Source organism: Taudactylus pleione, unplaced genomic scaffold (assembly GCF_031769625.1).
Source record: "Taudactylus pleione unplaced genomic scaffold, aTauple2 ptg000597l, whole genome shotgun sequence".
Lineage (NCBI taxonomy): Eukaryota > Metazoa > Chordata > Amphibia > Anura > Myobatrachidae > Taudactylus > Taudactylus pleione.
Window position 1 is genome coordinate 1,532,409 of NW_028284999.1, and position 24,469 is coordinate 1,556,877.

The 24,469-nt window shown below is 51.9% G+C and overlaps 1 protein-coding gene across 1 annotated transcript in view; it reads left to right on the plus strand.

The window, feature by feature from the left end:
* Positions 1-14,710: 14,710 nt before the first annotated feature.
* Positions 14,711-24,469, plus strand: part of RRM1 (ribonucleotide reductase catalytic subunit M1) — a 36,789-nt gene continuing 27,030 nt past the window's right edge. Inside the window, exon 1 of the mRNA XM_088453867.1 lies at positions 14,711-14,815. Coding sequence (XP_088309993.1) covers positions 14,797-14,815 — 19 coding nt within the window. The 5' untranslated portion in view covers positions 14,711-14,796. The remainder of the gene's footprint in view (positions 14,816-24,469) is intronic.

Here is a 24,469-nt window from a genome sequence, read left to right on the forward strand (position 1 = left end):
AAAAAAAAAGTTACTTTGTCTCCAGTCGTTATTCACAAACCCGTTTTACTAGAATGAAGTAACGAAGCTAGGACAGTGTCTGGCCAGGTTAGGACTATTCTAGGAGATATATTCCTGGCTCTCAGAAGTAACGCTCTCTGGTGTTCCTTTTGGTGCATTATATTTGTCTCTCCTACCTCCTCACCCACCCTCCTTATGAGAGAGCTGGTAATGGCTGATACTACAGATCAGCCCAAGAAAATCTGTAGCTCTCCAGCTGTTAAACTACAGATCCCAGCATACCCTCCCACCGATCAACTGCTAAAGCATGCAGGGACTTGTAGTTTCACAATAGCTGGAGATGCACGGTTTGGCCAGGCTTGCTGTAGATTAATAACACACCAGAGAAGCCTGGGGCACAATACATACAGCTATAGACCATGGTGAGACCAAGACAAGTTATGAGTCTTTCAGAATGAGATGCTGCCTGCACTGATGCTCTGGGTGTGGTTTGGAAAAATAGAACCGCCACAGCCCTAGCTGAGACTCTGGGTCTTGGGACCTGCTCTCTCCAAGTCCAGGCCCTGCTGGTTCTCTGCATCTACTTGGGTTGGTCTTTAATGTCACTCGCATAGATTGTTGTCTGGTTTTCAGGTCATACATGTAAGGACTAAACTGGTGGTGTTGGTGGAATAGGGCTATGACCAGTCAGTGTTCCACCAGAACTTCAGGTTCAAAGGTTCCAACCTTTGTTTATAAAGCTTGGACTTGGCGTAATTAACAGAATACAATGTTAGATGGAATGTAACGAGCAGGGCAGGTTATAATACCTCCTACATGGTAATGAGCAGGCCACCTCACCAGGAACTAGGGATGTGCGCCGCCCCCCGTGTTTTTGGTTTTAGATCTGGATTTTTTTTTTCTTTAAAAAAAAAAAATCATAACCGCTAAAATCACATAAAATGGGCCTGTTTGTTCCTACAGTTATAAACCGCTAACAATTATTTCCACTTGTTTCCAGTTAATTTTGACCACTTCACAGCTCACTATTTTCATCCAGTTTAGGCCCAAAATTTGCACCAAGCTAGCTGGCTGATTAAGATAAGCGGCAGCAGTGGGCGGCACAGACATGTGGCAGTTCAACTCCCAACATGGCACATCAGGAAATAAATGTGTTTATTATTCAAGAGAGACCTAAGGGAGTTGGAGTATGTATGTAGTTGAAGGCAGGGACAGAAAGGGTTGACTGGTAGTAAATTTCTTAATTTTTTTTTTTTTATTCCGAAGAAAATTTGAGGGAGAGGAGGCATTTACAAAAAAATATTGACACATTCACATCAGACCGTGCCCCAGAATAATCCTTGAGGGCCAGGCCAGCTGCTCCTGTTGGGAGTGGATTTTCTCATCCCAGAAGGGGACCAGGAAGACTTCTAGTGCTTTCCACATGAAAGAATTTCCCAACCTGTACAGGGACATTAAAAAAAAGTTAGTGGCCTCCAAACTGCCACTTAACCAGCACAAAGATATTAAGGGGAAAATTGAATTACTAAAGTGAGTTTTTAGAAGTGATGTTGCCCATAGCAACCAATCAGATTCTACTTCACTAGTCACTTTCTAGAAGATAATAGCTAGAATCTGATTATTTTCTATGGGCAACATCACTTCTAAAACTCACTTCTAAAAACTATCACTTTTAGTAAATTAAATTGACCCCTTAAAGCATTACGTTGTGTCTTTCTTGAGAATCATGTGCCAACTTTTGCTGCTAGGAGTGGATTCTCATCCCAGAAGGGGACCAGGAAGACTGCTTTACAAAACAATTGACTGTAAAATAATCCTTTTCAAAGCTTCCACATTGAACATTTCCCAACCTGTACAAGGACAATAAAAAGTTAGTGGCCTCAAAGTGCCACTTAACCAGCACAGATATGTGGACAAGCGTAAGATCTGATTTAAGGCAGGAGTAGCCAACGCCTGGTCCTCGAGAGCTACCAACAGTGCATGTTTTCCAGGTCTCCTCACAGAATCGCAACTGTAACTCCACCTGTGGATCTTTTCAAATGTGGTACTGAGTAATGAATACAACTGTGCACCTGCTAGGTGGTCTGGAAAATGTGAACGATTAGTAGCTCTCGAAGGGTGGTTGGCTACCCCTGATTTAAGGCCTTACATTGGCTTTCTTGAGAATCCTGTGCCTGCTTCTGCAGTTAGGGGTGGATTTTCATCCCAGAAGGGGACCAGGAAGAGTGCTTCCCAAAAACAATTGACTGTTAAATAATCCTTTGCAAACCTTCCGAAAAAGCACTTCCCAACCTGTACAAGGACATTAAAAAAAAAAAAAAAGTTAGTGGCCTTCAGTTTAAACTGCCGTTGTACCCACTGTCCACTTAACCGGAGGAAAATTCTGTGGACAAGCAGAACAGAGTATCAAATGCAACATTTAAGATTTAAGTCTTACGTTGTGTCCTGAGCACCATGCCTACTGCTGGGAGTGGATTTTCATCCTAGAAGGGATGAAGACATTGGTTTTCTTCCCAACAGACCCAAATCTGAAGAGATGTAAATAGCTACTAACAGGAAAAAGAGGCAATTTGGAGGCCCTTACACAAAACTGCCTTTGCTTAACTTGAGCTGCCCACCCTCCAGTGTGAACTCTGAAAGAGTTGTCAGCACAGCCGGGAACCTTGTCAGTGATCGGCCTGAGAGTACTGTACTTCCCCAAAATGTGGAAAAGATGATGCCCATCAAAATGAACTACAAATTCTAAGGAAAAGACCTTTACCGTCAATTACGTGCAAAAATTACAGAGGCACCTGTAATGGTGGATTCCAGTTGGGACAAAATTAATATTGTGTGAAGAGGATGATGTATACATCACCCCAGATTATACCATCACCCAAACCTATATTGTCATCCCATCCTGTGTTGTGTATAAATTACAGCTGTGCTCCCTGTTAGATTGGGGATTCATTGTCCAATTTAGTGGATGTGAGCTCCATTTTAGTCCATATCATCATCACCACCCCCCCCTACACATCTTCTGACCTGGGCTACAGGAGTAGCAGCTGTACTCTGAAATACAGTTGCATGGAGTTGCCCCTCTGACTCGCTGAAATTCAGGTAGAGGGGCCGTGGGTAGGGACATTATTATTATTTATATGGCGCCACAAGTGTTCCGCAGCGCCTTACAAAGTACATAAACAAATAGGTGACCAGTGATGTACAGTACATGGCCATGGATAATAAACATTGCTATATTAGCGACCTTTACGCCCACATAAGCAGCCAAGTGTTAGTTGCCCTAGTTGGGAGTAAGAGATAAATTACAGTAGGGAGAAGCACAAGAGGGCCCTGCTCGAAAGAGCTTACATTCTTTAATCAGAGAATGGTTTTAGCTGCTTTATTCAATTTTTTTTTAAACCATATCCTCTAATTTCACCTTAGAAAATGTTTATGCAAATCTCAACAGAGGCGTTTTGTGATGCCATGGCTAACGCGCACACACACAAAAAACAGATTGAATGAATTTTTGGGGGGCACTTGGGAGGGAGAGCACCCGAACGAGGCAGCAGCCTCTTGATAAATGACACGGGCAGCACCGCACCTACGGCGATGACAGGTGTGGCTAACACACACAAAAAAAATAGATTGGTTTTTTTCACACTGGGGGTGGGTGAAGAGCACCCCTGGAAGAGGCAGCAGCCCCTTGACAGACAGCAGCACAGCACCCCTGTCCACCTACGTTGATGACAGGTGTGACGCGCACAAATTTTTTATTTTATTTATTTCACACTGGGGCTCTATTTATTAACATTATTTTGACTAAAATAAAGTGATAAAGGCTGTTTTGTGTTGTCAAACCCTTTTCACATTATTTTAGTATCACCTATAGTTACTACAGGGCAATTGGAGTAGAATTCGTAAAATTCTACTCCAACCCCTAAGTATCACTTATTTTTAGTAAAGCAGATCGCATTTCCCATAACTGTAATGGGAAATGTGATCCGACCAGAGTTACTAAAAATAAAATGTGAAAAAATATCGGGGAAAGCCCTGTAATAATGACTCCACCTGGAGGTGGCGTTATCCAGGGTCTCCCCCGGTTACCGGCCTCCTGCCCTGATCTAACAGGGAGAGCAGAGCCGGGAGTCGTTCCCTGTAATCAGCTGTATGGTCTAAACAGACCGCAAGCTGATTACTGTAAAAAAAAAATAATTGCTTACCTGACTCCAGGGACCGGTGATCGGGCCTCCGGTGATGACTCCCCTCCGGTCAGCTGGTCTCCCATATTGCACTGCTGCCCGGTCATCAGGTGATCGGGTCCCAGTGCAGTATGGGAGATCACCTGACCGGAGGAATGGAGCATGCAGGTAAGTGTAATTAAGGGAGAGGGGGGTCCGCGCATGCGGGGGCGGGGCCGAGGGGCGGGGGTAGCAGCGGCGACCGGTCGGCGCATGCGCGGGCATTTAATCACGGTATTTTTTGCGAAAATACCGTGATAAGGCTCAAAAGGGGATTCGCAGGGACAGAGCTTTTCCGCAAGCTCTGTCCCTGCAAGGGATTTGTAGTAAATCCCTGTGATATTGCCTGAATTCGCAATGCAAATTCAGTCATTAACATCACACTACAATCTGCATTCAATATGCGGATTGTAGTAATTAGAGCCCTAAGTGTGAAGAGCACCCCCTGGACCACACAGTAGAACAGCCAGCCCCTATGGACAGGTCAACAGCCAGCCAGCCCCTATGGATGGACAGGACAACCTCAGTCACAACAACAGCCAGCCCCTATATATTGACAACAGCCAGCCAGCCCCTATGGATGGACTGGACAACCTCAGTCACAACAGCCAGCCAGCCAGCCCCTATGGATGGACTGGACAACCTCAGTCACAACAACAGCCAGCCAGCCCCTATGGATGGACTGGACAACCTCAGTCACAACAACAGCCAGCCAGCCCCTATGGACATTAAGCAACACAACAGTAGCCAGCTCCTATGCAGCACAGCACAGCTCCCAGTTCCCTCCCTTTTCACTCTCCACAGTCGGAATGAAAAATGGCGGCGATCGCGGGACCTTTATATAATCCAAAACTCGCAAGAATCCGACAGCGGGATGATGACGTTTTGCCTCGTTCTCAGATCTGAGTCAGGCAGAAAAACTTGGGCCGGCTCGGATCACTAAGTTCGGGTGGGTTCGGATCTCAGGGAACCGAACCCGCTCATCCCTACCAGGAACACCTCTACATGGTAATGAGCAGGCCACCTCTCCAGGAACACCTCTACATGGTAATGAGCAGGCCACCTCACCAGGAACACCTCTACATGGTAATGAGCAGGCCACCTCACCAGGAACACCTCTACATGGTAATGAGAAGGCCACCTCTCCAGGAACACCTCTACATGGTAATGAGAAGGCCACCTCTCCAGGAACACCTCTACATGGTAATGAGCAGGCCACCTCTCCAGGAACACCTCTACATGGTAATGAGCAGGCCACCTCACCAGGAACACCTCTACATGGTAATGAGCAGGCCACCTCACCAGGAACACCTCTACATGGTAATGAGAAGGCCACCTCTCCAGGAACACCTCTACATGGTAATGAGAAGGCCACCTCTCCAGGAACACCTCTACATGGTAATGAGCAGGCCACCTCACCAGGAACACCTCTACATGGTAATGAGCAGGCCACCTCACCAGGAACACCTCTACATGGTAATGAGAAGGCCACCTCTCCAGGAACACCTCTACATGGTAATGAGCAGGCCACCTCTCCAGGAACACCTCTACATGGTAATGAGCAGGCAACCTCACCAGGAACACCTCTACATGGTAATGAGCAGGCCACCTCACCAGGAACACCTCTACATGGTAATGAGCAGGCCACCTCTCCAGGAACACCTCTACATGGTAATGAGCAGGCCACCTCACCAGGAACAGCTTTATTAATCTACTAAAGTAAAACCTATATTGCAGCAGATGCAGTACAGCAGGAATATTCAACATGCAGCGCTCCAGCTGCCCTAATGGCCAAACTGGCAGGGCATGCTGGGATGAGTAGTTCCAAAGCGGCTGGAGGACTGCATCTTGAGTACGCCTGGTCTATATGTGAATAAATGGTTTCTCTGCAGCACATTTTATACTGGAGATGTGCGTGGACCAAGTGTTTTGGTTCAGTTTTGGATTTCTTTATAATCCGCTAAGACCCTGTTTTCGGTTTCGGCAGCACTGAACTGCTCGTCTCTAATTTGTGTTTGGTGATTTTGTCTTTGGCAGAATTTACATTACCCTGGGGATGATCAGAAGAAACCTGTTTTAAATAAGGTCTCCTAGAAATGGCAGCTCCCCAATCTTAGTTGGGGGTGGGCTTTGTAATATCTTGCGCACACACACTGGTGACAATCACCTTTCTATCCTATACATGCTTGGTGTCTTCTGTCTGTGCTTAGAAGCCATGTTCCTGAAGCCCCCAGTGTACCGTAATGCGCTCTCCCCATGACCCCCCCCCCCCCCATTAGGTTGTGCCAGGCGGTAACGCTGCAGCCACCCTTGGATGTGATTAAGTAAATGCTTGTGAGGAAGTGTGTACAGGTCCATCCGCCTGCGTTGTGCTTCCCAATTGCTTGGTCCTAGAGCCTATAGAACACGGCGACCATGTAAGACCGATCTGTGCTGCCCGTATTGCAGATTCTTTTCTCCTCATAGTACATCTGGGCAGAATGGCTTGGTGAGGTGCGTCAGGGCTTGTATAGGACCACACCCAACTGAATAAAACTGACAGGAATATGGTGCTACCTAGAGTACCGTGTCTTGGTACAGCTGAGTCATGCCACCTGAGGGCTGAGGGCACCGGTGTGTACGTGAGGGGGCATTTCATGCTGCTACCTGTGCTGAATGACGGGTGTATTTGGGATAGGTGGAGGAAAGTGGTTTTCCTGTGGCCAATATGATTATGTCTGTGTACGAGGGTGATACAGGGTGCCAGGGTGTGATCCTATTGCACGGGAGGATTCTAGTCCATGGTAACACCTCCATCACACACGTGAGTGGTGGTGCCAGCCTGGGGCCGTGCAGGTGTAGGCTGCTGTCTCCCTTGTTTCTCAGACTCTCCCCTTCAGGCTGTTCTATGTGTAGTAAATAGTCCTGGGACGCAGGCCAGACATGCAATGGAAAACAGATGGCTGACCCTGGATGACTTGCGCTGCGATCATCGGATGGTCGTTATTGGCACTTTCTGCCTTGCCCCAGTGCCAAGCACTCAGATGCAACTTTTGGACACTTTCAATGAAGAGATGGGGTATTGGGACAACACAAAATTATTCTCACCGGGATATTCTTGTCACCTTGCTAGGCAAACGTAACAACGTCACCATCTGCATGTAAACACAGAAAAGCAGCCGCCTGCCACCCCCCCCCCCACCCCCCAGCGTTCCTCCACAGTCTCTCTACCTGGAAAGAGTAACCCACCCCCTCTAAGCAAACGAAACACACAGGCCCTCAGACTAGCCCACGCGTATGTGATAAAACACAAGCGTGAAGTCGGCAGGATGGGGAGATATTTGCCGGGAATCATAGGTCTGTAGGGAGGGGATGAAGCTAAAATGAGTCATTGTCATTATAGCATCGTCCCGTATCCACGGACCCACAATTTGTGGCATTCTGCCTTGACAGGGGTGGACTCTAGTGACATGAGGGTCTGGTCCTGTCCCCTAGAGTGGTCAGCTGCGTCTCGCCTTCGGGCTTCTACCGAGAAGAGACCCCAAAAGTATTGAGTACGCTCTAAGCTGCGCAGCTAACACTGGGCCTATCATTTAAAAAAACTCTTATACAAACAGTAACAAATATAACAAGTGATGTCCCTGCATCACGTGTCGCGTCGTCTGGCAAGGATTCCGGTGAGTGCCTTTTCGGAGGAGCGGATCCGGACGGACTTTCCCCTCTACATATATATGTACCTGCTCATATATCTATAACCGTGGGGTCAATCATCAGCCTATTACAGGTGAGAGCGAGGCACAGTCAACCTCGGAGTATATACTACATAATCTTCTATTGCTATTATGTATGTAAGTTATACAATGGAAGTGCCACTACCGTGAGCTTAGGGGACTGATCCTTTCCAATTCTTCAGGGATAAGCTAGGTGCACCTTAGAAGACGGAGCGGTCCGGAGACAGATCTACTGTCCTAGTGAAGCTATACACACTGACCAATCGGCTGCTTGATGTCTGACCTGACCTCAACTCGGTAAGCATTTAAATTTGCCCGTCCAGTTGTGATGTCAGTGTCTGTGACCCCCGCAGCCAGTGAACGGGGGGTCAGCGAGTCTCCCGTACACACATGCAGATGCACCGATATATCAGTATCGGCTGTGCTACAGGGCTGACCTGATACTGGACGTCTGTGAACAACGTCGCTCACAGACATATCGGGTGTACACTCCCGCCAATGCACTCACACTATATCGTTCTTCAATTGAACAAACGATATATGAACAAGTGTGTACCCAGCAGTAGGGATTATGCTCGCAGACCCCTCACCCGATGATGAACATACACCTCCGATAGGGGTCTGCGCCTACACTTACAGACCCCTCACCAAATGATGAACGTAAACCTCCGATAGTTAGGGGTCTATGCCTGTGCAGATAGGGTCCTGCGATTACGCTCGCAAAGCCCTCAACCGATGATGAACGTACACCTCCGATAGTTAGGGGTCTGTGCCTGTGCAGATAGGGTCCTGCGATTACGATCACAGACCCCCCTAAGCTGCAGCATGAATGACATGCTGCAGCGTTATGGGGCGTAGCTGGTCACCGTTCCTGGAATTGGGGGCATATTGTCCCCGTTTTCTGGGAGGGACCAGCCTAAGGTCTGCGTCGGCGGACACAGATTCTTGGCGTCTGAAGTGACCACAGACCCGGTTAGGCTATGGGTGGTTTCAGATCCTGGAGCCTGACCAAAGGAGCAGCCATAGGTCGCTCTGTGCAGCAATAAGGTGTCTGACACCACTTTCAGTATTTCCATTAAGATGGACAGTATTACACAGCTGCTTGTGTGCGCACTGGGCACCGTAACTCGAAGTTACTGCGCTGAGAATCCACATTGCGGTGGAGGGAAAACCATCACCTGACAGAAGCAATTTGTGCTGATAGGTGGTCTCTGTGCTGTTAGGTGGTCTGACTTTATCTACATTAAACTTATGCCAATGTGTCTCTGCCCAACTTTCCACTTGTCAAAATCCTTTTGCAGTGACCCAGAACACACGCCAGTGTCTCTAAAGCTGGGCATAGGCCGATAGACATTTTATCTGGCAATCCTTAACCATCATATATATCGTGGCCATACATTGTGAGATATATCACAGTGCATACTTGCCAACTCTCCCTCATTGTCAGGGAGACTCCCTGAAATAGCAGCAATCTCCCTGTCTCCCTAAAGAGTCTACCAATCTCCCTCATTTCACCTTACCCCCATTATGACACTGTTATATAAAAGAAAAAACAGAGATATATACATTCAAATGGGATCATTAGTACAATTTCCCTGCATTGGTTATAAGGCACAATGATCCCTATGGTTAGATGTATTTTCTGAGAAGTATCAGTGTGTTTTCATCAACAAGTAGATCTTACTAACTGCTTTGGGGCTCATTTACATGTGGATGTAAATCAATTTTATGACACGCCTCTCAGATGTATCAGTACACGCCCACTTTACCACCGCGATCACAGGTGCTGCTTTCCCAATCTCCCTGAAATGCTTTATCAAAAGTAGGCAAGTATGTCACAGTGTATGGCCACGATCTCTGGCTTCCACCCCTGTGTAGGAACAGGGAAAATGCCAGAAGGTCGGACTGTCAGAGACCAGTTTAAACTACGTCTGACTGACTGACTGGTATAACCAATGCCTTACCTGTTTATCCTACAACCGACCATATACGTACTGACTGACCGATATAACCTACGATTGACCATAAAACCTATGAACGACCATACAACCTATGACATACTGACCAGTATAAACTACGACCGACTGTATATAACCTATGACCGACCATATGGCCTATGACTGACTGACCAGTATAACCTATGATCGACTGTATATAACCTATGACTGACCATATAACCTATGACTGACTGACCGGTATATTATTATTATTTATTTATATGGCGCCACAAGTATTCCGCAGCGCCTACAAAGTACATAAACAAATAGGTTGAGATTACAGTGATTTGCAGTACAATACAATACAATCAGGACATGGATAATATACATTGCTCAGGGCCGAAACTAGGGTTTTTGTCACCCGGGGCAAGACAGTAATTTGGTGCCCCCCCCGGTAATTCCACCATAGTAATGCCCCCTGCAGCAGTGCCCCCATAGTAATACCCCCTTCAGCAGTGCACCTATAGTAATGCCCCTGTACTAGTGGCCATATGGTAATGTCCCCATAGTAATGCCCCTGTAGTGCCTAAAATAGTAATGCCCCCTAGTAATGCCCCTGTAGTCCCCATATAGTAATGCCCCTGTAGTGCCTAAAATAGTAATGCCCCCTAGTAATGCCCCTGTAGTCCCCATAAAGTAATGCCCCTGTAGAGCCCCTGGTAATGCCACCTGTAGTGCCCCCTGATAATGCCCCTGTAGAGCCCCCTGGTAATACCACCTGGTAATGCTCCTTTAGTGCCCCCTGGTAATGCCCCTTTAGGTAATGCCACTGTAGTCTCCCTGGTAATGCCATCTGTAGCACCCCCTGATAATGCCCCTGTAGAGCCCACTGGTAATGCCCCTGTAGAGCCCCCTGGTAATGCCCCTGTAGAGCCCCCTGGTGATGTCCCTTTAGTGCCCACTGGCAATGCCCCTGTAGAGCCCCCTGGTAATGCCCCTGTAGATCCCCCTGGTGATGTCCCTGTAGTGCCCCCTGGTAATGCCCCTGTAGAGCACCCTGGTAATGCCCATGTAGAGCCCCCTGGTAATGCCCCTGTAGGTAATGCCACTGTAATCCTCCTGTAGTGCCCCCTGTTAATGCCCCCGTAGTGCCACATACACAGACACACAAAAAAATATATATACTTACCTTAAACCCCGCTCCTGTGACCGCTGCCGTCGGGTCCGCCCGGCTGCTCCTCAGAACTATGGGAGAGATGTCATGACGTCTCTCCCATAGTGCCTGTGGGGAGAGCCGGAAGCTGGAGTTCAGGAGAGAACTCCAGCCTCTGGCTAGCGTGGCACTGCAGGGAAGGAGCCGGGCACCCGCTAGTATAATAACATCTCAGCGGGCGTCCGGCTTGGAGTCTCCCTGCGGCGCCAGGCTGGAGGACACTGGAGCCGGGTGCAGTGGCGCACCCGGTGCACGTGCACCTCCAGCCCCCCCCCCTAGTTGCGGCCCTGCATTGCTACATTCGCGACCATATCACCCAGATAAGCAACAATGCAAAGCAACCAAGTGTTAGGTGCCCTAGTGGGGAGTAAGAAGTAGATGAAGGTAGAGTAAGGAGAAGCACAAGAGGGTAGAGGGCCCTGCTCATAGGAGCTTACATTCTAAGGGGGAAGGACAAACAGGAGTGACACAGATGGGGTAGACAGGGAGGAGGGAGCATGTAGCAGGGAGTTAGAATGAGAGCTGGAAGGCTATGATGAAGTAGTGGGGTCTTGAGAGCCCATTTGAAGGATTGAAGAGAGGTGGAGAGTCTGATGGGGAGAGGGAGAGAGTTCCAGAGGTGGGGAGCAGCACGGGCAAAGTCATGTAGGCGGAGTGGGAGGAAGTAATCAGTTGGCAGGAGAGGCGGCATTTGTTGAACGAAGAGGGCCGACAGGAGAGTGAAGGGAGATGAGATCAGAGATGTAAATGGGAGAGGAATAACCTAAAACCGACTGTATATAACCTATGTCTGACTGACTGGTATAACCTATGACTGACCATATAACCTATTACTGACAGTATAACCTACGACCAACGGTATATAACCTATGTCTGACTGACTGGTATAACCTATGACTGACCATATAACCTATTACTGACCATATAACCTACGACCAACTGTATATAACCTATGTCTGACTGGTATAACCTATGACTGACCATATAACTTATGACTAACCGGTATAACCTACGATCAACTGTATATAACCTATGACCGACTGACCGGTATAACCTATGACTGACTGATAGGTTATAGGGTCCGTCATAGGTTATACCAATCACTCAGTCATAGGTTATACCAGTCAGTCGGTCATACAGTTGATTATAGGTTATACCGGTCAGTCATAGGTTATATGGTCAGTCATAGGTTATACGGTCAGTAATAGGTTATATGGTCAGTCATTGGTTCTACCAGTCAGTCATAGGTTTTATGGTCGGTCATAGGTTATACCAGTCAAAGGTTATATAGTCGGTCATAGGTTATAACGGTCAGTCACTACGATCAACCATATAGCCTATGACTGACTGACCTGTATAACCTACGATCGACTGTATATAACCTATGACTGACTGACCGGTATAACCTATGACTGACCATATAACCTATGACTGACTGACTGGTATAATCTATGACTGGTATAACCAGAAGCACTACACCCCATATAGCTAGTACATGTATTATTCAGTGAGAGAAAGCCTCTATGGATACAGTTCAGGGCTACAAGTCCCATTATCGTATCTTTACTGAGCTGGGTTGCAACCTAACTTATTTGAATTTTCAGTTCTGCTGTGTAATAATGTTCTGCTATAACCCCAAGAGATGGTGAAACTGCGCTCAGTACACTGAATAACAGAAACTATATGCTGTGGGGCATATTGATCATAATCTGCATCTCAGATGCAGGAGGGATGTGATAAATTTGCATTGCGATATTTGAATAAATTACAAGGATGTATGTAGGGACAGAGGCCCTGATTCAGAGCCGGACGCTCTGATAGAGCGCTCGCTCTGAATCAGGGCCATCCCTCTTAGTTTTTAGAGCGGCCTCCTGGCCGCTCGCATAGCTGTGGGTCAAGACCATTGGGCTTGCGACAAGACCCTTGCGGTAGGGTCTCGTTGCCGCAAGCCCTGGAGTGCTTTTGGCTCTATCAGAAGTGATGTCAGTGGGGCCGGCCCCAGACTGTAGACGTTCCCATGGGAATGCCTCCGTCTGGCCAGCCACGCCCCCGGCACGCCCACCAAAGGGGGCGTGCTGTCACTCACCATCGACAGCACGCCCCCTTTGATGCGAGACCCATAGCGATGGCTGGGCCGTTGTTATTCGGGTCTCGCGCATGCGCACTACGGAGCCGCCTGTCGTGCGCATGCGCACTTGGCCAACATCGACGCGCTTGCGAGCGGGTCTGAATTAGGCCCAGAGCTTGTGAGAATGCTCTGTCCTTGTGAATCCCCTCCAAGCACTCCTCAGGGTATTGTTCACAAATAGAGACTGTACCTGTGCATACACTGCTGGCTGGCTCTCCCCCCTCCAACTGTATTGAGCCTGTGGTCTATCAGACACACAGGCTGATCACATAAGCATACTACAGGCTCTGCTCTCTCTGTCAGCGGGCAGGGAAGGCTGAGCAGGAGTCGGGAGACGGGGCACCCTGCTTAACGCCATCTCCAGATAGCATTATTATTACAGGATTCCCTCCCAGGATTAATATTACAATTACTAAATCTGAAACAGATCGCAAACCCCATTACAATACATTTAAGTGATACTAAAATAATGGTAAAAGGGTGTAAACACCAGTTTTCCCATTATTATAGTAAAACATTTCTAAAAATGCTGCAGTATGTGCCCAATATGGCTGACAGGGAAACACTGGGGCTGTTCCTGGAGATTATACAGCTATATATCATTATGTACAGAGTCATGTAATCATAGCTTTCCAGGCCAAAGGGGATCTTCTATAAACACACATAACATACACATGACATAAACATAACATACACATGACATAAACATAACACACACATGACATAAACATAACATACACATGACATAAACATAACATACACATGACATAAACATAACACACACATGACATAAACATAACATACACATGACATAAACATAACATACACATGACATAAACATAACACACACATGACATAAACATAACATACACATGACATAAACATAACATACACATGACATAAACATAACACACACATGACATAAACATAACATACACATGACATAAACATAACACACACATGACATAAACATAACACACACATGACATAAACAACACACATGACATAAACATAACATACACATGACATAAACATAACACACACATGACATAAACATAACATACACATGACATAAACATAACACACACATGACATAAACATAACATACACATGACATAAACATAACACACACATGACATAAACAACACACATGACACAAACATAACACACATGACATAAACATAACATACACATGACATAAACATGACACACACATGACATAAACATAACATACACATGACCTAAACATAACACACATGACATAAACATAACACACATGACATAATAAACCTACTAGAACAGGGCAGATGTAAATTGATCGGGGACGGGTTCTAGAGGCAGAAATGTATGAATATGGAAAGATACAGAATGTCTGCATAGGCGGCGCCATTTTGTTGAAGCTCCAGTAACGTCTCAGGAAGACGGGAGGCGGAGCTAATGTAAATTCTCCAGGAACGTCCACACCCACCGCGAGTTACGTAATATAGCCGCGCCCATCAGTGACGTCACGCTTTGGCGCGGAATTTGTTTGCTGAATTGCTGCGGTTCGCGCTCATTTTCCAGCTCCTGAGAGACTGAGAGAAGCACCATGCACGTCATCAAGAGAGGTGAGACCCCCCTAATACCTCCCTGACACCCCCTGACCAGGCTCAGCACCATGCACGTCATCAAGAGAGGTGAGACCCCCCTAATACCTCCCTGACACCCCCTGACCAGGCTCAGCACCATGCACGTCATCAAGAGAGGTGAGACCCCCCTAATACCTCCCTGACACCCCCTGACCAGGCTCAGCACCATGCACGTCATCAAGAGAGGTGAGACCCCCCTAATACCTCCCTGACACCCCCTGACCAGGCTCAGCACCATGCACGTCATCAAGAGAGGTGAGACCCCCCTAATACCTCCCTGACACCCCCTGACCAGGCTCAGCACCATGCACGTCATCAAGAGAGGTGAGACCTCCTAATACCTCCCTGACACCCCCTGACCAGGCTCAGCACCATGCACGTCATCAAGAGAGGTGAGACCCCCCTAATACCTCCCTGACACCCCCTGACCAGGCTCAGCACCATGCACGTCATCAAGAGAGGTGAGACCCCCCTAATACCTCCCTGACACCCCCTGACCAGGCTCAGCACCATGCACGTCATCAAGAGAGGTGAGACCTCCTAATACCTCCCTGACACCCCCTGACCAGGCTCAGCACCATGCACGTCATCAAGAGAGGTGAGACCCCCCTAATACCTCCCTGACACCCCCTGACCAGGCTCAGCACCATGCACGTCATCAAGAGAGGTGAGACCCCCCTAATACCTCCCTGACACCCCCTGACCAGGCTCAGCACCATGCACGTCATCAAGAGAGGTGAGACCTCCTAATACCTCCCTGACACCCCCTGACCAGGCTCAGCACCATGCACGTCATCAAGAGAGGTGAGACCCCCCTAATACCTCCCTGACACCCCCTGACCAGGCTCAGCACCATGCACGTCATCAAGAGAGGTGAGACCCCCCTAATACCTCCCTGACACCCCCTGACCAGGCTCAGCACCATGCACGTCATCAAGAGAGGTGAGACCCCCCTAATACCTCCCTGACACCCCCTGACCAGGCTCAGCACCATGCACGTCATCAAGAGAGGTGAGACCCCCCTAATACCTCCCTGACACCCCCTGACCAGGCTCAGCACCATGCACGTCATCAAGAGAGGTGAGACCTCCTAATACCTCCCTGACACCCCCTGACCAGGCTCAGCACCATGCACGTCATCAAGAGAGGTGAGACCCCCCTAATACCTCCCTGACACCCCCTGACCCGGCTCAGCACCATGCACGTCATCAAGAGAGGTGAGACCCCCCTAATACCTCCCTGACACCCCCTGACCAGGCTCAGCACCATGCACGTCATCAAGAGAGGTGAGACCCCCCTAATACCTCCCTGACACCCCCTGACCAGGCTCAGCACCATGCACGTCATCAAGAGAGGTGAGACCCCCCTAATACCTCCCTGACACCCCCTGACCAGGCTCAGCACCATGCACGTCATCAAGAGAGGTGAGACCCCCCTAATACCTCCCTGACACCCCCTGACCAGGCTCAGCACCATGCACGTCATCAAGAGAGGTGAGACCCCCCTAATACCTCCCTGACACCCCCTGACCAGGCTCAGCACCATGCACGTCATCAAGAGAGGTGAGACCCCCCTAATACCTCCCTGACACCCCCTGACCAGGCTCAGCACCATGCACGTCATCAAGAGAGGTGAGACCCCCCTAATACCTCCCTGACACCCCCTGACCAGGCTCAGCACCATGCACGTCATCAAGAGAGGTGAGACCCCCCTAATACCTCCCTGACACCCCCTGACCCGGCTCAGCACCATGCACGTCATCAAGAGAGGTGAGACCCCCCTAATACCTCCCTGACACCCCCTGACCCGGCTCAGCACCATGCACGTCATCAAGAGAGGTGAGACCCCCCTAATACCTCCCTGACACCCCCTGACCAGGCTCAGCACCATGCACGTCATCAAGAGAGGTGAGACCCCCCTAATACCTCCCTGACACCCCCTGACCAGGCTCAGCACCATGCACGTCATCAAGAGAGGTGAGACCCCCCTAATACCTCCCTGACACCCCCTGACCAGGCTCAGCACCATGCACGTCATCAAGAGAGGTGAGACCCCCCTAATACCTCCCTGACACCCCCTGACCAGGCTCAGCACCATGCACGTCATCAAGAGAGGTGAGACCCCCCTAATACCTCCCTGACACCCCCTGACCAGGCTCAGCACCATGCACGTCATCAAGAGAGGTGAGACCCCCCTAATACCTCCCTGACACCCCCTGACCAGGCTCAGCACCATGCACGTCATCAAGAGAGGTGAGACCCCCCTAATACCTCCCTGACACCCCCTGACCAGGCTCAGCACCATGCACGTCATCAAGAGAGGTGAGACCCCCCTAATACCTCCCTGACACCCCCTGACCAGGCTCAGCACCATGCACGTCATCAAGAGAGGTGAGACCCCCCTAATACCTCCCTGACACCCCCTGACCAGGCTCAGCACCATGCACGTCATCAAGAGAGGTGAGACCCCCCTAATACCTCCCTGACACCCCCTGACCAGGCTCAGCACCATGCACGTCATCAAGAGAGGTGAGACCCCCCTAATACCTCCCTGACACCCCCTGACCAGGCTCAGCACCATGCACGTCATCAAGAGAGGTGAGACCCCCCTAATACCTCCCTGACACCCCCTGACCAGGCTCAGCACCATGCACGTCATCAAGAGAGGTGAGACCCCCCTAATACCTCCCTGACACCCCCTGACCAGGCTCAGCACCATGCACGTCATCAAGAGAGGTGAGACCTCCTAATACCTCCCTGACACCCCCTGACCAGGCTCAGCACCATGCACGTCATCAAGAGAGGTGAGACCCCCCTAATACCTCCCTGACACCCCCTGACCAGGCTCAGCACCATGCACGTCATCAAGAGAGGTGAGACCCCCCTAATACCTCCCTGACACCCCCTGACCAGGCTCAGCACCATGCACGTCATCAAGAGAGGTGAGACCCCCCTAATACCTCCCTGACACCCCCTGACCAGGCTCAGCACCATGCACGTCATCAAGAGAGGTGAGACCCCCCTAATACCTCCCTGACACCCCCTGACCAGGCTCAGCACCATGCACGTCATCAAGAGAGGTGAGACCCCCCTAATACCTCCCTGACACCCCCTGACCAGGCTCAGCACCATGCACGTCATCAAGAGAGGTGAGACCCCCCTAATACCTCCCTGACACCCCCTGACCAGGCTCAGCACCATGCACGTCATCAAGAGAGGTGAGACCCCCCTAATACCTCCCTGACACCCCCTGACCAGGCTCAGCACCATGCACGTCATCAAGAGAGGTGAGACCCCCCTAATACCTCCCTGACACCCCCTGACCAGGCTCAGCACCATGCACGTCATCAAGAGAGGTGAGACCCCCCTAATACCTCCCTGACACCCCCTGACCAGGCTCAGCACCATGCACGTCATCAAGAGAGGTGAGACCCCCCTAATACCTCCCTGACACCCCCTGACCCGGCTCAGCACCATGCACGTCATCAAGAGAGGTGAGACCCCCCTAATACCTCCCTGACACCCCCTGACCCGGCTCAGCACCATGCACGTCATCGAGAGGTGAGACCCCCCTAATTCCTCCCTGACACCCCCTGACCCGGCTCAGCACCATGCACGTCATCGAGAGGTGAGACCCCCCTAATACCTCCCTGACACCCCCTGACCAGGCTCAGCACCATGCATGTCATCAAGAGAGGTGAGACCCCCCTAATACCTCCCTGACACCCCCTGACCAGGCTCAGCACCATGCACGTCATCAAGAGAGGTGAGACCCCCCTAATACCTCCCTGACACCCCCTGACCAGGCTCAGCACCATGCACGTCATCAAGAGAGGTGAGACCCCCCTAATACCTCCCTGACACCCCCTGACCAGGCTCAGCACCATGCACGTCATCAAGAGAGGTGAGACCCCCCTAATACCTCCCTGACACCCCCTGACCAGGCTCAGCACCATGCACGTCATCAAGAGAGGTGAGACCCCCCTAATACCTCCCTGACACCCCCTGACCAGGCTCAGCACCATGCACGTCATCAAGAGAGGTGAGACCCCCCTAATACCTCCCTGACACCCCCTGACCAGGCTCAGCACCATGCACGTCATCAAGAGAGGTGAGACCCCCCTAATACCTCCCTGACACCCCCTGACCAGGCTCAGCACCATGCACGTCATCAAGAGAGGTGAGACCCCCCTAATACCTCCCTGACACCCCCTGACCCGGCTCAGCACCATGCACGTCATCAAGAGAGGTGAGACCCCCCTAATACCTCCCTGACACCCCCTGACCCGGCTCAGCACCATGCACGTCATCAAGAGAGGTGAGACCCCCCTAATACCTCCCTGACACCCCCTGACCAGGCTCAGCACCATGCACGTCATCAAGAGAGGTGAGACCCCCCTAATACCTCCCTGACACCCCCTGACCAGGCTCAGCACCATGCACGTCATCAAGAGAGGTGAGACCCCCCTAATACCTCCCTGACACCCCCTGACCAGGCTCAGCACCATGCACGTCATCAAGAGAGGTGAGACCCCCCTAATACCTCCCTGACACCCCCTGACCAGGCTCAGCACCATGCACGTCATCAAGAGAGGTGAGACCCCCCTAATACCTCCCTGACACCCCCTGACCAGGCTCAGCACCATGCACGTCATCAAGAGAGGTGAGACCCCCCTAATACCTCCCTGACACCCCCTGACCAGGCTCAGCACCATGCACGTCATCAAGAGAGGTGAGACCCCCCTAATACCTCCCTGACACCCCCTGACCAGGCTCAGCACCATGCACGTCATCAAGAGAGGTGAGACCCCCCTAATACCTCCCTGACACCCCCTGACCAGGCTCAGCACCATGCACGTCATCAAGAGAGGTGAGACCCCCCTAATACCTCCCTGACACCCCCTGACCAGGCTCAGCACCATGCACGTCATCAAGAGAGGTGAGACCCCCCTAATACCTCCCTGACACCCCCTGACCAGGCTCAGCACCATGCACGTCATCAAGAGAGGTGAGACCCCCCTAATACCTCCCTGACACCCCCTGACCAGGCTCAGCACCATGCACGTCATCAAGAGAGGTGAGACCCCCCTAATACCTCCCTGACACCCCCTGACCAGGCTCAGCACCATGCACGTCATCAAGAGAGGTGAGACCCCCCTAATACCTCCCTGACACCCCCTGACCAGGCTCAGCACCATGCACGTCATCAAGAGAGGTGAGACCCCCCTAATACCTCCCTGACACCCCCTGACCAGGCTCAGCACCATGCACGTCATCAAGAGAGGTGAGACCTCCTAATACCTCCCTGACACCCCCTGACCAGGCTCAGCACCATGCACGTCATCAAGAGAGGTGAGACCCCCCTAATACCTCCCTGACACCCCCTGACCAGGCTCAGCACCATGCACGTCATCAAGAGAGGTGAGACCCCCCTAATACCTCCCTGACACCCCCTGACCAGGCTCAGCACCATGCACGTCATCAAGAGAGGTGAGACCCCCCTAATACCTCCCTGACACCCCCTGACCAGGCTCAGCACCATGCACGTCATCAAGAGAGGTGAGACCCCCCTAATACCTCCCTGACACCCCCTGACCAGGCTCAGCACCATGCACGTCATCAAGAGAGGTGAGACCCCCCTAATACCTCCCTGACACCCCCTGACCAGGCTCAGCACCATGCACGTCATCAAGAGAGGTGAGACCCCCCTAATACCTCCCTGACACCCCCTGACACCCCCTGACCAGGCTCAGCACCATGCACGTCATCAAGAGAGGTGAGACCCCCCTAATACCTCCCTGACACCCCCTGACCAGGCTCAGCACCATGCACGTCATCAAGAGAGGTGAGACCCCCCTAATACCTCCCTGACACCCCCTGACCAGGCTCAGCACCATGCACGTCATCAAGAGAGGTGAGACCCCCCTAATACCTCCCTGACACCCCCTGACCAGGCTCAGCACCATGCACGTCATCAAGAGAGGTGAGACCTCCCTGACCCCCCCTGACCCGGCTCAGCACCATGCACGTCATCAAGAGAGGTGAGACCCCCCTAATACCTCCCTGACACCCCCTGACCCGGCTCAGCACCATGCACGTCATCGAGAGGTGAGACCCCCCTAATTCCTCCCTGACACCCCCTGACCCGGCTCAGCACCATGCACGTCATCGAGAGGTGAGACCCCCCTAATACCTCCCTGACACCCCCTGACCAGGCTCAGCACCATGCATGTCATCAAGAGAGGTGAGACCCCCCTAATACCTCCCTGACACCCCCTGACCAGGCTCAGCACCATGCACGTCATCAAGAGAGGTGAGACCCCCCTAATACCTCCCTGACACCCCCTGACCAGGCTCAGCACCATGCACGTCATCAAGAGAGGTGAGACCCCCCTAATACCTCCCTGACACCCCCTGACCAGGCTCAGCACCATGCACGTCATCAAGAGAGGTGAGACCCCCCTAATACCTCCCTGACACCCCCTGACCAGGCTCAGCACCATGCACGTCATCAAGAGAGGTGAGACCCCCCTAATACCTCCCTGACACCCCCTGACCAGGCTCAGCACCATGCACGTCATCAAGAGAGGTGAGACCCCCCTAATACCTCCCTGACACCCCCTGACCAGGCTCAGCACCATGCACGTCATCAAGAGAGGTGAGACCCCCCTAATACGTCCCTGACACCCCCTGACCAGGCTCAGCACCATGCACGTCATCAAGAGAGGTGAGACCCCCTAATACCTCCCTGACACCCCCTGACCAGGCTCAGCACCATGCACGTCATCAAGAGAGGTGAGACCCCCCTAATACGTCCCTGACACCCCCTGACCAGGCTCAGCACCATGCACGTCATCAAGAGAGGTGAGACCCCCTAATACCTCCCTGACACCCCCTGACCAGGCTCAGCACCATGCATGTCATCAAGAGAGGTGAGACCCCCCTAATACCTCCCTGACACCCCCTGACCAGGCTCAGGACCATGCACGTCATCAAGAGAGGTGAGACCCCCTAATACCTCCCTGACACCCCCTGACCAGGCTCAGCACCATGCACGTCATCAAGAGAGGTGAGACCCCCCTAATACCTCCCTGACACCCCCTGACCAGGCTCAGTACCATGCACGTCATCAAGAGAGGTGAGACCCCCCTAATACCTCCCTGACACCCCCTGACCCGGCTCAGTACCATGCACGTCATCAAGAGAGGTGAGACCCCCTAATACCTCCCTGACACCCCCTGACCCGGCTCAGTACCATGCACGTCATCAAGAGAGGTGAGACCCCCCCTAATACCTCCCTGACACCCCCTGACCAGGCTCAGCACCATGCACGTCATCAAGAGAGGTGAGTCCCCCCTAATATCTCCCTGACACCCCCTGACCAGGCTCAGTACCATGCACGTCATCAAGAGAGGTGAGACCCCCCTAATACCTCCCTGACACCCCCTGACCCGGCTCAGTACCATGCACGTCATCAAGAGAGGTGAGACCCCCTAATACCTCCCTGACACCCCCTGACCAGGCTCAGCACCATGCACGTCATCAAGAGAGGTGAGTCCCCCTAATACCTCCCTGACACCCCCTGACCAGGCTCAGCACCATGCACGTCATCGAGAGGTGAGACCCCCCTAATACCTCCCTGACACCCCCTGACCAGGCTCAGCACCATGCACGTCATCAAGAGAGGTGAGACCCCCCTAATACCTCCCTGACACCCCCTGACCAGGCTCAGCACCATGCACGTCATCAAGAGAGGTGAGACCCCCCTAATACCTCCCTGACACCCCCTGACCAGGCTCAGCACCATGCACGTCATCAAGAGAGGTGAGACCCCCCTAATACCTCCCTGACACCCCCTGACCAGGCTCAGCACCATGCACGTCATCAAGAGAGGTGAGACCCCCCTAATACCTCCCTGACACCCCCTGACCAGGCTCAGCACCATGCACGTCATCAAGAGAGGTGAGACCCCCCTAATACCTCCCTGACACCCCCTGACCAGGCTCAGCACCATGCACGTCATCAAGAGAGGTGAGACCTCCTAATACCTCCCTGACACCCCCTGACCAGGCTCAGCACCATGCACGTCATCAAGAGAGGTGAGACCCCCCTAATACCTCCCTGACACCCCCTGACCAGGCTCAGCACCATGCACGTCATCAAGAGAGGTGAGACCCCCCTAATACCTCCCTGACACCCCCTGACCAGGCTCAGCACCATGCACGTCATCAAGAGAGGTGAGACCCCCCTAATACCTCCCTGACACCCCCTGACCAGGCTCAGCACCATGCACGTCATCAAGAGAGGTGAGACCCCCCTAATACCTCCCTGACACCCCTGACCAGGCTCAGCACCATGCACGTCATCAAGAGAGGTGAGACCTCCTAATACCTCCCTGACACCCCCTGACCAGGCTCAGCACCATGCACGTCATCAAGAGAGGTGAGACCCCCCTAATACCTCCCTGACACCCCCTGACCAGGCTCAGCACCATGCACGTCATCAAGAGAGGTGAGACCCCCCTAATACCTCCCTGACACCCCCTGACCAGGCTCAGCACCATGCACGTCATCAAGAGAGGTGAGACCTCCTAATACCTCCCTGACACCCCCTGACCAGGCTCAGCACCATGCACGTCATCAAGAGAGGTGAGACCCCCCTAATACCTCCCTGACACCCCCTGACCAGGCTCAGCACCATGCACGTCATCAAGAGAGGTGAGACCCCCCTAATACCTCCCTGACACCCCCTGACCAGGCTCAGCACCATGCACGTCATCAAGAGAGGTGAGACCCCCCTAATACCTCCCTGACACCCCCTGACCAGGCTCAGTACCATGCACGTCATCAAGAGAGGTGAGACCCCCCTAATACCTCCCTGACACCCCCTGACCAGGCTCAGCACCATGCACGTCATCAAGAGAGGTGAGACCTCCTAATACCTCCCTGACACCCCCTGACCAGGCTCAGCACCATGCACGTCATCAAGAGAGGTGAGACCCCCCTAATACCTCCCTGACACCCCCTGACCAGGCTCAGCACCATGCACGTCATCAAGAGAGGTGAGACCCCCCTAATACCTCCCTGACACCCCCTGACCAGGCTCAGCACCATGCACGTCATCAAGAGAGGTGAGACCTCCTAATACCTCCCTGACACCCCCTGACCAGGCTCAGCACCATGCACGTCATCAAGAGAGGTGAGACCCCCCTAATACCTCCCTGACACCCCCTGACCAGGCTCAGCACCATGCACGTCATCAAGAGAGGTGAGACCCCCCTAATACCTCCCTGACACCCCCTGACCAGGCTCAGCACCATGCACGTCATCAAGAGAGGTGAGACCCCCCTAATACCTCCCTGACACCCCCTGACCAGGCTCAGCACCATGCACGTCATCAAGAGAGGTGAGACCCCCCTAATACCTCCCTGACACCCCCTGACCAGGCTCAGCACCATGCACGTCATCAAGAGAGGTGAGACCTCCTAATACCTCCCTGACACCCCCTGACCAGGCTCAGCACCATGCACGTCATCAAGAGAGGTGAGACCCCCCTAATACCTCCCTGACACCCCCTGACCAGGCTCAGCACCATGCACGTCATCAAGAGAGGTGAGACCCCCCTAATACCTCCC